Below are 15,393 nucleotides of genomic sequence, written 5' to 3'. Positions count from 1 at the left end.
GAGATTGATCAAAAAGACGGAGATTATTGATATAAAAAAATCGAAAAAACCGATCGCATCGCTCCACAGGCTGGGAGCGCAACATTCAATTCATGTTATTTTCCGGTGGGACGTCATCGAAAATGTTCCGCCCATTTTAGCCGACGAGATGGAAAATCTTAAAACTTGAATAACTCTTGATCTAAATCATTCCGTCCAATTCTAAGAAAAGATCATGTGTTATAAGGCGTGGGCCATCAATTCTATCGCTAGTCGTGATAGAATTAATCATACCTCCCGTTGTTGTCGATCGCCAGAGTGTTTTGGCTACATCTAGCTACTTCAGCCACATCCGGGATAACATCCGGTCCGTCGCGAAATGTGCTCTGCTGCTATAAATCGCTGGGCGCTCTGATTTAATGGATTAAATAACCCCGGGCGTTCGGGGTGTTAACAAAAGCTCATGCCTAAATAACACATTTTCCAGTGGAACACAGTATTTAAATTATTATTAATAATTATTATATAATTGTTTTTCTCCTGAAAAGTAATGGTTTGGACATTGTAAGAGGTTCCGGCCTGACATGGATGATAAATATACTAGTTTTGAAACTTGTAAAGATATGATGCATGCTAATCTTCTTCTGTTGTCCTTTCTGCTGCCGTGCTAAGAGTCTGGATATGATTGACGATGAGGTGAGACTGACTTACTAAGGAGATGTGTTGTTTGTACTCTGCATGCTTATTTCTTAGGCCTCACTCAGACCTTTACTGCATTGCTGTATGCTTGTTGGATGAATGTTGTGTAGTGTCATGGCCGCCCCAATGCATTTCCAATGGAAGTCACATGGTTTGTAGTCCACATTTTGGACTACAAGCTGTTGTATGGCTTTCGGCTGTGTTTCGACTGCGCCCCTCCCCCTCATACAACACAAATGTTGTGTCAAACCATGTGACTCCCATTGGAAATGCATTGGGGCGGCCATGACACTACACAACATTCATCCAACAAGCATACAGCAATGCAGTAAAGGTCTGAGTGAGGCCTTAGGTCTTTCTGGTGCCCCCCCTCCCCTCCAAACAAGCCCAATTGACTGACTTCTATGTAAACCAAGATGCATTAGCCCCAACTCTAAATAGCCAGCACCCCCATAGCAGCCCCAGTCGAAATGTTCTGCAGCCGTCGCTGATTTTGATTATAGTTGCAAAACATACATTACCCACTTCAGCCCTATATTTCGGCCATTTGAAAATAGCCGATCTACAAGCTCACAATGCGTTGCATCGCAATGCATTGTGAGCTTGTAGATCTGCTATTTCCTAAAGATTTGTATACATTTTGATCTTGTGAAATGGGAATTCTGCATGAGGTGATTGTGTACAGTGGGCTACTTTATACTTTTGGTACTATAAAGGTTTCATGACATTAATTTTCATTCATTTTTATTTTTATTTTTTATTGTAGGTTTTATTACCTCAATTACACCCAAACAACCTGACCTTTGAACATTCAGTGGATTTTCTGTGGTCTGATATTTTCTCTGTCTGTGAGCTGCAATGAAAACGGGCAAAACAGTGACATCTGCTGGCAAATCCCATTGTCATATATGGGATTTGCTGGCTCTTACAGTACATCACACTCCACAGGAAAATCAAAGCACTTGTTTGAGCCACTTGTTTGCAGAAAATTGTTAAATCTAACTAATTAAAAGTTAAAAGTTCATGTTTGTGCAACCAGGTGCAATTGAGCTCAGAAAAAAATCTAACTAATGTTAAAAGTTCAGGTTTGGAAAATAACAAAAACTTGTTTTTTTACACTGCCACAATGCCTTTTGATACCAATACTTTAGTACTTTTTATTAGTATTTTTTATTCAAGTAATTTTTGATTACCATAATTGTACTTGTCCCGGAGTAGTTCTACATTGCAGTATTGATACTTTCACTTAAGTAACAAATATGAGTACTTTTTCCACGTGTGTGTGTGTGTGCGTGCGCGTGCGCGTGGGTAGATCTTAGACGAGGCTCCGTTCCCTAAGCAGCACCAGGGGCAGCACCGCAGCGTGTCCGAGTGGACCTCCCAGCAGGTGACCCGCTGGCTCACGGGCCTCAACCTGGAACACCATATCCCAGAATTCACTGCCAGAAATGTGGGCGGAGATCGGCTACTGCAGCTGGAGAGCGCCGAGCTGAAGGTCAGTCAGTGGGATGTACCACAGCAGTGGTGTTCAACCAGTGGTCCTTGAGGGGGTTCCAGGTGGTCCCCATTCAGCTAAATGATGGAGAGTTGGTAACCAAATGGACCCTTAAAGATCTTTAACTCTTGAGAACGTAAAATGAAACCAAATCGCGAGACATGACCAAAGCATATCTGGGGGTCCCCAGCCCCAAAACCAGAACCCCTGCATTAAGCCACAGAGCCCCATTTGATACAATTATTTTGTTTGTCTCTTCGAAAGCCCAATCTACACGGTAAAATCATCAGCGTTTATTTAACTCTGAGAGTGTACACATGGAACAGAGATGTGTCCACTCTCAGAGTTACAGACCTATGAGGGGCCATTCGGACCCCTTGGTGGTCCTTGACCTCGGACTTGACATTTAGAAACGTGTGTGTGTGTGTGCGTGTGTGTTCGTGCGTGCAGGCCCTTGGCGTGACCTCCTCCCAGGACCGAGCCCTGCTCAAGAAGAAGATCAAGGACCTCAGAGTGCTAATGGAGAAGGCCAAGAGGAACCACGACAAAATGGAGAAACAGCGCGAGAAGCTACGGAGGAGAGAGACGGAGCAGAAACAGGCCGGCAAAGAAGAGGACGCGGCAGAGTGAGACAAATCTTTAGAGACCCCCCCGCCCTCCTCCCTCTTTACTGTAGCGTCCACTACCACGGTAAAGTAGCATCTCTAGGAAGAGATGGGGACCGAAATGGGAACCCCCCCCCCCCCCCCTGGGGGATGTCTACTCAATATATTGTTCAGTAGCTCAGTGGTGGAGCCCTTTGCCTCGACTGTTGCAGACGGGCCAGGGCTGACTTTATTACCAAGCAAACTAAACCAAAATGAGTGTACAGTTGAATGCTGCCCACCTCTAATCCCACCCCGCCACACCACACCTCATCTTACATCCAGACTGCGTTTCCGGGTTATGTCTTAAGACCCTACTCGGTATACTATTTATTTTGCTGTTTAATAATGCTGTAAATTGGGTTTATTTATTCTTATAGAGTATGTTTTAGGAACATACAAACACACAAAAAAAATCACCTCATTCCCTTTCCTGAACATATCAGCTTTAGAGCAATCCGTGTTGATCCGTTTGGGACGTGTATCAAAGCACCTTTTAGACATAATGTACATATGCAGCGATAAAGATACGACGATCTGTCTACTGTGCCATTTTTGATAGAAGGAACTATCTATAATCCTGTTCCGATTGCGTGGATCTATGGACTCTCATAGCTTTGACAAAGCACACTGTACACAGGGACAGTGGCGAATATACAGTATATATGATATATACGGGGCAATTCTCACATGTCACCGCAAGGTGTCTCCATGCTGCTCACCTGCACTGCTGAACGAATGCAACACTGGAACTTGGAATCCTTTTGTGGCGAGAGTGAGACTACAGTAGGAATCGAGTTTTTATTGAGAGAAATGAGTTTCTCTTTCTCTCCCACCTTTGAAGAACACTGGAAGACGAGTTGAAAACACTGGATATTTCAAACTACTGCACCGGGTTTGTTCACTGCTCCTCAGAGTATGTCTGTACCATGCGGAAGCATTCCCCAAATTATGAAGGATATTACAAAATAAGACTTGGTACTGACTTGGTACTGTTTGAAGAGTGCGGGTACAACGTAAACTGGACTTTGTAACATACCTGTACACTACAAACAAAAACAAAATGGAAAAACAGGTTGATGAAACCTCCCGCATATGCATAACATGCTTTGACTCCTCCTATAACCTGCTTTTTGACATCTTTATCTTTTTCTATTCTCTTAATAACAAAGTAATACCCAACCGCTGCCTTTAGAAAAATCTAGAGTCTAGAATTCTTCCTTTTGTTTCATTTTTTTTGGTCTGCAACAATGTCTGCTTCTTGTGTGTGTTGGGATACAATACACCGACCGGTCCAGTCACCTGGTGATGGTTTTGACTTGGTTTTATTATACTTTTGTTTGAAAGGTAGGCCAGCCTTCATCAGAAAGGCTGGCCATGTCAACCTTTCACTTTGATTTGATTTAGCACTTTTTATCTCTGGAACATTTTGTTGAAGAAAAGTATTTATATCTATGGTCATTGTTAGAATGGTATAAGGATGCAGTATTGTGGCGGTGCGAGGTGCAGGACTTTGTGCTTGTTAGACTGTCGGGCCACTAGAGTATCGTTGATTCAAACATTGCAGATAAAAGAAACATGTAATGTACCTACGTATGTCACTTTGATTTCCTTGTGAGACTGGAGGCTCAAAGCATTTTTATTTTGTACTGGCTATTTAAAATACAAATCACCGCGGAAAGATATTTTTGTCAGTTATTATGCAATACTGTATAATTGTTCTTTTGATTACATAAGCTCGCTGAAGCAGTCGCTGCCTGTAATCCTCACGCCCTGCAGGAATCATTCCATGCGTTTACATGTTTTAATGTCATGAAGGCAGTGTCACTATGAAGCTACTGAAGGCAGCTTTGGTCACAGTTCCTGTTTTTGTCTCATGTCTTAAACTGCCTGGTGTTTCTGTCAGAGGGTTAAGAGCCACAACAGAACAACTTGTGAAGTGATACCTTACTCTGGCATCATTAATATGTTATTTATTAATTTACGTATTTAATGAAGCATCTAGCACTATTGTTTATGATAACTTATGCAAGAGTAGAGTATTAACACCTAATTATAATTTATCCAGAATTGTATAATTACTACCTTTTGCAAAAAAAAAAGAATTAAAACTGTTCTTGAAAAAAAATGATTTTTAGATTCTAATGGTTGTCATCAAATGAAGTGATTAGCAGTGATGATTTGTATGTCGACCCGTTTTTGCGTAATAACGACGGCAAAAGACCAACCTTCTCCACTGAGCTGGTTGTTAACTAGGGTTGTCCCGATCCCATCACGTGATCGGAAATCGGGACCGATCACGTCATTTTCAAATGATCGGAATCGGATCGGGAGCAAAAAATGATCGGGACATCCCTAGTATCAATATTATATCCTTTTCACGATATTAGACTGGATAATGTCTGTGATTTTGGATATTGTATTATTGTGATATAAGTGTTCTATAAAAAGTATAAATTTCGGATTGGGAAAAATCGGTATCGGCAGTTACTAAAATCAAATGATCGGAATTGGATCGGGAGCAAAAAAACGTGATCGGGACATCCCTATTGTTAACCCATCCTCTCTATACTGCTTATAAAGTACAGATTTTCCTGGCCATAATGTAACCTTAGGCCTAAACTGTTTTGTAACACTTCCGCCATTGTGTGAATACCCCCCCCCCCCCACTGACCTCCCCGTCAGTCTGTCGAGGGACGGCGCACTCTCGTGACTTTTGTATTTATTTACAGAAATATGCTCAAAGCAATACTCTCCATTAGCCCTGAAAGAGCCTTGTTTCATATCAATGAAACCACCCTCAGAGTGGTGCACTATCGGGGTGGCTGCTGGGGGTCGATTATAGTCACACGCAGTTGGTCAAGCTTGACTGGTCTGATGAAACCAGCGTATTGATGAAACCATGTTATGGTCTCCCAGCAGACGAGGGGACTTTAGAAAGAAACGGATATTGTTTTAAGTATACAGTTTTATCCTTGTCTGCAAGGTTTTTATGGGATGTTTAGCTTTCCTGTGCATCTAGGAAAGTGTAGAGAGCTAAAGATAATCACCACAAACGGATAAGAGGCTTTCACTGTTTAAAAAGCTACACTTATACTCATCTCATATTTTATTATTTTGTCTTTTCCCTTGCTCTCTCTCTCTCTCTCTCTCTCTCTCTCTCTCTTTGTTTTGCATTTTGAAAAGATGAAAGGGCAGCTACCTGTCACACTGAATAAAAGGTGCTGTTACTATCAGCCGATTTGCTTTTGTTTCTTCTGTTCACTATTTTGTCATAGCCCTCCACAGTGTCATTTTGCTGTCAAATAATTCATAAAAGCACAATTTCCAAGCAATATACAGCGCTTCCCAATGTGTACTAAATAACTTAACATAAGTTCTTGATCCACACCCTATTGGATGTGGTAAACCTCTCCAACTTCACATTCATACACGCAGTGGTGGAAAATAACTAAGTACATTTACTTTAGTACTGTAGTACGACCTTGTAGATTTAAAAACTTGAAATTTGCAGACATTCTGCATAATGAGTACTTTTACTTTTCGTACCTTTAAGTACATTTTGATGTCAGTATTTTTACTCAAGTACATTTTGAATTCTGGATTTTTACTTCTAGTACTTTTAGTTCTATTTAGCAGTATTAGTACTTTGAGTTATTTTTCCACCACTGCGATACGTATAGAGGCAAATATACAGTATTTAAATGTCCTTTTAAGTCCATAGTGCTCCATAAGAATTGAATGGCAAGCTTTTGTCATGTTTTTGCCCTGCCATGCCCTCTTGTGTCCACATAGGACAGGGTCTATATTCCTCATGATGTCATAAGAACTGCGGTATGATGACTGTGTGAGGTACAGTATACTTTCGACGGTCTAGCTTTCAACCACACTCACTTTTAGCTCTCTAATCCCTCCCTCCCTCCGTTCTATTTATATCCAGCCTAATTCTGTTTTAGGGCCACTGCCACTGTCTCTCCTTTCACTTCACTCTCAACCTTGTCTTTATTTTTGTATTTATTTTTGTATTCGTGTTCCCTTCTATCATTCTAGACCTTCACCCCTTCACCCCTATGCGGCACGGTTCACAGAGGACCATCAAACCTCTTGGGTATGAGACTATGAGGCATGCTTTCCACCACAATATTCACTGTCTGTGAGTCCATTGCACATTTTCTCCATGGTGTGTTGTTGAGAGCATTACTGCCGGTGTCAGCCAGGGTGGGCAGAGCCATAGGCCCGATCCACTGGACATTCATTCATATTTCATCCATGGAAGAGCTGAGCGCCCCACAGCAGGCCCTCAGGGAGCTGAAGGCACGCTTCCTAAAGGCCGTGCTGCGGAACGATGCCCAGGAGGTGCAGACCATCATCCTCAAGACCAGCCTGGACATGGACACGGTGCTGGAGGTGGAGGATTCTGACATGGTCTTGGCTTCATACATGAAAGGTAAGGGCAGTGGTTTTCAACCAGTGGTCCAGCGGGGACCACCAGTGGTCCTTGAGGGGGTTCCAGTGGTCCAGCAGGGACCACCAGTGGTCCAGCAGGGACCACCAGTGGTCCAGCGGGGACCACCAGTGGTCCAGCGGGGACCACCAGTGGTCCAGCGGGGACCACCAGTGGTCCAGCGGGGACCACCAGTGGTCCAGCGGGGACCACCAGTGGTCCAGCAGGGACCACCAGTGGTCCTTGAGGGGGTTCCAGCTGGTCCGCAGTTACAGTATATTAGGATGGAGAGTTGGTCAAAAGAAAATTTGACCCTCATTGGATATTTAACTCTTGAGAGCGTAAAATGAAATTTTACGCTCTCAAGAATTACATTATTGTTAAACAGTCTGCATTAGGCTTACTTAATTTAGTTTACACAATTAGATCCTGAAAAATAATTATCATTTTGATCAACGTTTGCCTGTTATCTCTGACTCTCCTTATGGTACCAACATCAACACAGCATGGAATTGTGGACAAAAGGTATCCAACGACAACAACATATTCTTCAGTTTGGGGTCTGCCAGACAAAATCTCATCAAATAGTGGATCCATGGCTTAAATGCGGAAAAAAAGAATGGGCCTTGATATGAAAAAGGTTGAAAAGCACTGAGTAAAGGGTACAGTATGCCTGCAGTGCAGGTTGTGTGGAGTGCCCTAGTGCCCTATAGCAGAGCAGCTCAAGCCAACCAAATCAGTTATGTTTGAAAGCACCTGCACTTGGGTTAGGGTTAGGTGTATGGTTCTGTTTTTGAGGGGTGCCAGCCATTTGCCCAGCTTTGTGTGTGTGTGTGTGTGTGTCTGTGTGTACCCCATAGCGATGATTTGATTGGCTGATCGAGGGCTTGAAAGGTGAGGATAAAAAGTGAGGACAGAAAAGTGAGTACGCCAAAAGTGATTGTTCGGAATGATAAGAGCGCCCCTCACTTCATACAGGTGTGATTATTTTTAATTTAGATGCCTTAATTGTATTTCCTACGGTTGCATTATTGCAGTATACTGTAAAGTCTTGGTTGGTGGGTTATAAATGAGGACCATTTCAAGGACTGATTCATGTTAATTACTCATTTGGAGTGTTCCAGTATTTATTTTTGTCAAGCCCAGATAATTATATAATTGTATCATACACAGATATAAGAGCACTATTTCATACAGATGTTTAGAACCTAGTAGTATAGCACGTGACATAACAATAATAATTATAGTGGTTAGTAAGTTGCTTATTATTTGAGCATTTCAATGCCATTGCTTGGACACAACTTCTAGAGTTTAGCGGCCACTAGGTGGCAGTAACTCCCCACTGGAGACAGTATAGCACACAGGTCCTGAGCTGGACTGTACTGAATTGTCATAGTATTGTTGAGGGACACTAGCCCCTCCTATAGGTCCCACTTTTCGTGTTTGTCTAAACACAAACATTGAAGACAAATTGAGGACAGAAAAGCGAAGACGCAAATTGTGATTGGGTGGGAGACGGTGTTGATTTTGTCGACTAATACCATACTACCATACTATACTATTAAGGCCCGCCAAAATACATTTTAGTCGACTAAATCAACTGTAGATCTAGTCGACTAAAATCATATGACATTTAGTTGACTAAAACTAAACACTAAAACATTCCAGCTGACCAAAATGTGACTAAATGAACTACTAAATGAAATGAAAACTATTCAAGAGACTATGACTAAAACTAAAACTAAAAATTTGCTGTCAAAATCAACACTGGTGGGAGATGTGCCATAGGTTAAGCATCGCATAACGCGATTGTGACACCTGTTTAAGTTTCTGGTAGAGATAACATATACTAATACTATGCCCATCCTATGCCCATCTTACACACAAAAGTTGAATATAAAAATAAAGACGAAATAGTGAGGAATTGTGATTGGCCGGAATGAGATGATGTTATGATGTTATGTATAACGATGATAAGAGCGCCCCTCACTTCACACGGGTGTGATTTTATTGTGGTCATCGTAATGGATGCGGCAACCATTTTGACCTGTAACACCAAGTCAAACATCAATTCTGCTTAAACATATCACTGCTAGTTACACAGTAAGTCAAACATTCTTGTTTTCCTCCTTATAGTATATAGGCATTCTGGATAATGAGGGGTTAACCTCAAACAAATTGCAACAGAAACTCTTTCAACTTTTTGTGTTTAAAAAATAACAACATATCAAAAATCCTAAGAAATCCCTGTAGGTGAACATATTGAAAAATGCTTTTAATATATGGTACCCCTAACAACCTATATATGAGGCAAAGAGTAATAGAGTAGCATATGTGACGTGTCAAACTAGGGGTTTTCATGATTCGGAATCCATTCCAAGCATTATTTTTGCACGGAAAACACTCCTTGGGCTAACAACAGCCATAGCCACTTGCCAATTTGTGATAACCATCACATTTTGTGATGACTGCTATGGATGTTTTTAGCCCAAGGAGTGTTTTTTGTGTAAAACTAATGCTTGGAATGGATTCAGAATCATGAAAAACCCCTAGTTTGACACGCCACACGCTACTCAAATCAGAATTCAATATTGGGAATTTGGCCTTATATTAAGGGTATACCATCACCTATTTTAGTATTTTTCAATATGTTCCCCTACCGGAATTTCTTAGGACTTTTGATATGTTGTTACTAACCTATTTATGAAACAACAACAAAAGTTGAAGGATATTCTGTTGCAATTTGTTTGAGTTTAACCCCTATATATTAATGGCTATACTATTATCTGTACAGGTAACTGGTTGAGTTTAACCCCTATATATTAAATGGCTCTATACTAGTATCTGTACAGGTAACTGGTTGAGTTTAACCCCTATATATTAAATGGCTATACTATTATCTGTACAGGTAACTGGTTGAGTTTAACCCCTATATATTAAATGGCTATACTATTATCTGTACAGGTAACTGGTTGAGTTTAACCCCTATATATTAAATGGCTATACTATTATCTGTACAGGTAACTGGTTGAGTTTAACCCTATATATTAAATGGCTATACTATTATCTGTACAGGTAACTGGTTGAGTTTAACCCTATATATTAAATGGCTCTACTATTATCTGTACAGGTAACTGGTTGAGTTTAACCCTATATATTAAATGGCTGTACTATTATCTGTACAGGTAACTGGTTGAGTTTAACCCCTATATATTAAATGGCTATACTATTATCTGTACAGGTAACTGGTTGAGTTTAACCCTATATTAAATGGCTCTATACTATTATCTGTACAGGTAACTGGTTGCCAGACTACAAACTGGAGAAGTCGTGGGCAATGGGTCTCCACGTGTGCATGAAGCACAATGCCTTGGAGTCGGCGCTGGTCCTCCTGGTGAACGGCGCGTCCATCAACGGGGTGCCCAACGGGAAGACCCCGTTGCAGATCGCCTGCTCGCTCTCCCACGACGACTGCGTGGCTCTGCTGTTGGCCCACGCCGCCAGGGTCAACAGTCTGTCGCTGAGCGGACACACGGCCCTCCACTACTGCACCACCAGGGAGTCTGTGGACTGCGCCAAGCAGGTCATTCTCAAAGGTCAGACCCGGGAGAGCAAAATGGTCGTGGTTGGATGGATAGATTTTAGTTTTTAAGTCAGCGTCTCTTCTCTCTTGAATATTTGAGTGGTGCAACCACTCCCTTACGGAGCTATGTGTGTGTGTGGGTGGCTGGCTGGCTGGCTGGCTGACTGGCTGACTGGCTGGCTGGGTGGCTGGGTGGCTGTGTCTGAGCACGAAAACAGCATGGTTGTTTTTCACCACCTGTGCGCAACCTAACACACACACAAACACACACGCACATATTAACTGTATATATGATGATTTCGGGTGTGCCAGTACAGTGACAGTACAGTACAGTACAGTACAGTACAGTAGAGGGACCCCCACACGGTAACTGTCATTTCTCTACCGTTTCGGACGTGGGGCGGCTCGCCAGAACCGGCCTGGCACCCTGGGTGCATTCTTGTGGGTCTGGATTTTATAGCCTCTCAGACCCAAAACTAAAGAATATTTTGTTATTGTTCCATGCTGTATTGATGTTGGTACCATAGGAGAGATAACAGGCAGATGTTGATCAAAATAACAATAAGTGTTCTCTAATTGTGTAGACCTCTATAATTAATAGAATTCAAATAGAATAGAATTAATAAAATTAAGTAATGTAGATGTTAAACAATTTAACTCTTGAGAACCAAATGTCCCCGGCCCGTACGGGTCCATTTGGTTTCATTTTACGGGCCCTGAGGGACACTGAGTGCATAACTGACAGTTATTGTTATTTTATTTTTATTTTTAAATCCCTCATAGGTGGGAATGTGAACATGCCCAGTCAGAACAGTGAAGAGGACACACCACTTCACGTAGCGGCCCGGTTCGGCGTCCCGGAGCTGGCGGCTCTCTACTTGGCCCACGGAGCGGCCGTGGACGCAGTGAACGCCCGCCTGGAGACGGCCCTGTACACGGCCGTCTACTGGGCCTTCGACATCAGGGAGCAAACGTACAGCCAGAACCATCAACTGGTCTGCCGCATTCTGCTGGACCACAAAGCAGGTGAGAGCAATGCAATGAGGGGCCACAATAAGGGCCTTTCACCCCGCTCCCATTGTTTACATTGTGTTTAGGAACCAAGATGGCCGCAGCATCAGGGGGGGGGGTGATGGCAGAGGGGAGCAGGGCGGAGTCGACATATATGCCCTTACTGGGCTGCGTTCACACATTCAAGACACCGGTCTTCTGTTTTGTCTGTGTTTAATGGCCGCTCCTGATTTTCTTTTTTGCTATTTTTTTATTGGAATCCTGAAAAGTAAAATTTGTATTTAATTTCAAATGGTACTTGTGTTACCTTTTTTGTGAACTTAAATATAAATACATTGTTCAGAAAAAAAGACAATAAAATGTTAATACTATAATCAAACTACTAATATAGACTTAAAGCGGGTCATGTTTGGAATTGTAACAGCTGAAATCAATAATATATCAGTATTCCGATATTAACCTGTGGGCCGCATTATAAGTGAAGGTGGGGGCCACCAGTTGCCCATGTATGTGTTAGACAAAGTGGGTTTGACTCATATTATCATTCTCTCCACTCACTAGAGAAGCCCTCTCTTCCAGACCCCAACCTCAGAGAGATAGACCTCAAGACGGCTCTTCACAAGGCAGCCTGGAGCTTCGACCACGTCCTCATACAGATGCTGCTGGAGGCCGGGGCGGACACCCACGTCATGGACATGAACGGCTGTGGCACCATCCACTACTTCCTCAAGGTGATCGACGTGAGGCCCATGGCCATCCATGAGCTCTGCTTCCAGCTGATACTCAACCACACCACCGCACGCTTCTACCCGCCACAGTTCCACAAGGTAGGCCTATACAGTTTGAGGTGAATGCAGACGGGACTAGTGTCGATCAGACAATTCTTTTGTATTCCACTTAGACAGGGTGGCAATGACTCCAGTCCAGAGGTACAGCAGTTATCTTTGAACCGGAGGGGGTGGCTCCTCTTGGTATAAGTTTTGAAGTGTCCTTGGCTTGAGCAAGACATTATTGAATTGTTCTTGATGAGAAGGTTGGTGCATGGCTGCCTCTGCCATCGGTGTATGGGTGAATATAATGCATAATTTGTTTAAAAAGAACTATGGATAAAGACGGAAAAGTATGTCTTTCAGCCTCTGGTGTTACTGTCTTTCAGGCAGTGACCTCTGTTACTCTTTTAAATCTCTGAGGATGACTTATTGTTGGGGAAATGGCTCAAGTAAGCAATATTACACAAGAGGGTGTTCTTTATCCCTCGAGTGTAATATTGCAATTATACAACAGTTACCCTTAAAACTAAGATAATCGCGCAAAAGAAATCATAATTGTTTAATGACAGATGTAGCCACTACTACGACCACAAAATGTCCCAAGAAACACGCTAGCCTAGCCACCGAGTCTGCTGCACTCTGGGAGAACTGAGCAGGTGATTTCTTCCTCGAAACACCTGTTGTATAATGGTCAGTCAAAAGGTGAAATGTCTTGTGTCGGTATCCCAGGTGTTGCAGGCGTGTCATGACTACCCCGGAGTGATAGAAATCATGGTCAACACATTTGAACACTTAAAACCAACCAGGAAGTGGAGAGCTGCCATTCCAGATGAATGCTACCAGGTGAGAGTCTGTCTAATTAATATTGGATACCTAGAAGAATATTACAATAGACTTGCTACTGTATCCTGTATCGTGTGTGTGTGTGTGTGTGTGTGTGTGTGTGTGTGTGTGTGTGTGTGTGTGTGTGTGTGTGTGTGTGTGTGTGTGTGTGTGTGTGTGTGTGTGTGTGTGTGTGTGTGTGTGTGTGTGTGTGTGTGTGTGTGTGTGTGTGTGTGTGTGTGTGTGTGCATGCGTGCGCAGCGCGTGCATAAAATGTATTAACAGTTTGACTGCGGAATTAATTAAATAGCAATGCCACGTTCACTGCCTGGATTTCACTAACCTTTGAAGAACGACTGCACCGACATCATCGTTCCTTTTCATGAAAATCCGCTTTAAAATAGTGTAATCGCTTGGCGTAGTGTTGAAAAATAATCCAAAGTGGCGATCAACAACAACAGAGCGGAGGAACGCTACCGCTGCGCGCCACCGCCGCCATTGGAATCCATTGGGCCTCAATTTCCCAGAACCCTTTGCATGCCAGTGGATGTTTTTCCGATGACGTCATCAAAATGCGTCACCTATCCCACTCTGTCCGATGGAAAGCCTGTAAGTCTTAAAACGTAAATTATACAATGAAAACGTAACTTGTTATTGGGAGGGAAGCTGTTCTACAATCAATTAACTTGTGTAACTCGTGAATGGGGGGGGAAGTGTTCATTTATTCCAACTGTAAATTCTCCCTTTCTATTATTACCCTTTCAACATTCATGTCTGGCTCAGGAGTAGAGTGGCTGGATGGTAACCGCAAGGTTGCCAGCTCGAACCCCAGAGCTCCGCCGCCATCGGTGTATGAATGTATGGGTGAATGTAATGCACAACTCTGTAAAGCACCTTGGATAAAGGTGCTATATAAATGCACCATTTACCATATGTCTCATGTTGTCCCTGTTTGTTTTGGCCTCTCCCCTGCAGCGGCATGAAGGATTCTATGACTCTCTCTTCGCTGTGTGCAGCAACACTCCTCGTACCCTCCTCCACCTGGCCAGGTGCGCCGCACTGTTGATTTTGTCCACTAATACTATGACGAAAAATGTTCGTCGACTATACCTTTTTTCACAGACGAAAACTAAATGGAAACTAAATGAAAACTAAGCTATGATGACTAAAACTAAGACTAGTCAATATATTGACAATTCCGTCAACAAATAAAAACTAGACTAAAATGTTAGGACGGGACTAGTGAACAACAGATCCAGTGTAAGTACACTTGGTTGCATGCTGAAATTTATTTTCAGCAAGTGTAATATCAGCCATTACGACGGCATCAAGGCCCGCCATAATGCATTTAGTCGACTAAATCAACTGTAGTCGACTAAATTATTGTGATATTTAGTCGACTAAAACTAGACTAACACTAAAACATTCCAGGTGACTAAAATGTGACTAGAACTATATGAAAACTATTCAAAATCCACACAGGTGTGCCGTCCGCGCCCAGCTGCGTGGGCGCTGTGACACGGGCGTTGGACAGCTGCCTCTGCCGCCCTCCATCAAGAAATATTTACTCCTGGAACCCGAGGGGATTCTGTATTAGAGAGACGGTGTCTCAAAAACATTTCAATGGAATTTGAAGTCTTGTTGGAAGATATGTCGACAGACTCTTGCTGTCGATGCAGTGTTGGTTGTGTCTCGATCGTAACATTGACTGCTGAAGAGGGAGTTCAACAAACCACGTGCAGATTCGGCTCAAACAAGGGATTAAATTCATTTCGCTCCATATGCCACTCAAATGTGGAATTCCCTACCAAAAGCCATTTAGATATGTGAATCCCTTGACTCCTTCAAAACCCGCTCTCAAAGAGCACCTACGGACGGCTGCCATTTGAAACCCCCCACACCCCTTTTTTCCCCCATACTGTATGTTTTTCCCTTTTTTTAACTTT

General features: G+C 42.7%; 2 protein-coding genes across 6 annotated transcripts in view; both read left to right on the top strand.

Moving 5' to 3' along the window:
• The window catches only part of ppp1r9a (protein phosphatase 1, regulatory subunit 9A), a 91,034-nt gene extending 85,037 nt beyond the window's left edge, over window positions 1-5,997 (top strand). For 2 of the 3 annotated variants that reach the window (XM_079523162.1, XM_079523161.1), the window contains exons 18-20: window positions 652-675; window positions 1,991-2,173; window positions 2,624-5,996. In XM_079523162.1, the coding sequence (XP_079379288.1) occupies window positions 652-675; window positions 1,991-2,173; window positions 2,624-2,803 (387 nt within the window). In that variant the 3' untranslated portion in view covers window positions 2,804-5,996. Of the gene's footprint in view, window positions 1-651; window positions 676-1,990; window positions 2,174-2,623 lie in introns of all 3 variants that reach the window. The other variant, XM_079523163.1, reaches the window with a different exon arrangement.
• A 734-nt stretch (window positions 5,998-6,731) lies between these two features.
• On the top strand, window positions 6,732-15,177 carry asb4 (ankyrin repeat and SOCS box containing 4). 3 transcript variants are annotated; one of them, XM_079521795.1, is made up of 8 exons: window positions 6,734-6,925; window positions 7,094-7,264; window positions 10,558-10,857; window positions 11,628-11,870; window positions 12,417-12,682; window positions 13,355-13,468; window positions 14,423-14,496; window positions 14,930-15,177. In XM_079521795.1, the coding sequence occupies exons 2-8, from the start codon at window positions 7,207-7,209 to the stop codon at window positions 15,042-15,044; spliced, it is 1,170 nt and encodes a 389-aa protein (XP_079377921.1). In that variant the 5' UTR covers window positions 6,734-6,925; window positions 7,094-7,206; the 3' UTR covers window positions 15,045-15,177. The 3 variants fall into 3 exon arrangements, with proteins under 3 accessions (XP_079377920.1, XP_079377919.1, XP_079377921.1); XM_079521794.1 differs by having other exon boundaries at window positions 6,732-7,264; window positions 12,435-12,682; XM_079521793.1 differs by having other exon boundaries at window positions 6,733-7,264.
• The last annotated feature ends 216 nt before the right edge of the window (window positions 15,178-15,393 follow it).

This window comes from Electrona antarctica, assembly GCF_951216825.1.
Source record: "Electrona antarctica genome assembly, chromosome: 15".
NCBI classification, from domain to species: domain Eukaryota; kingdom Metazoa; phylum Chordata; class Actinopteri; order Myctophiformes; family Myctophidae; genus Electrona; species Electrona antarctica.
Note: the sequence above shows the minus strand (reverse complement) of the source record. Positions and strands in the feature narration are given on the sequence as shown.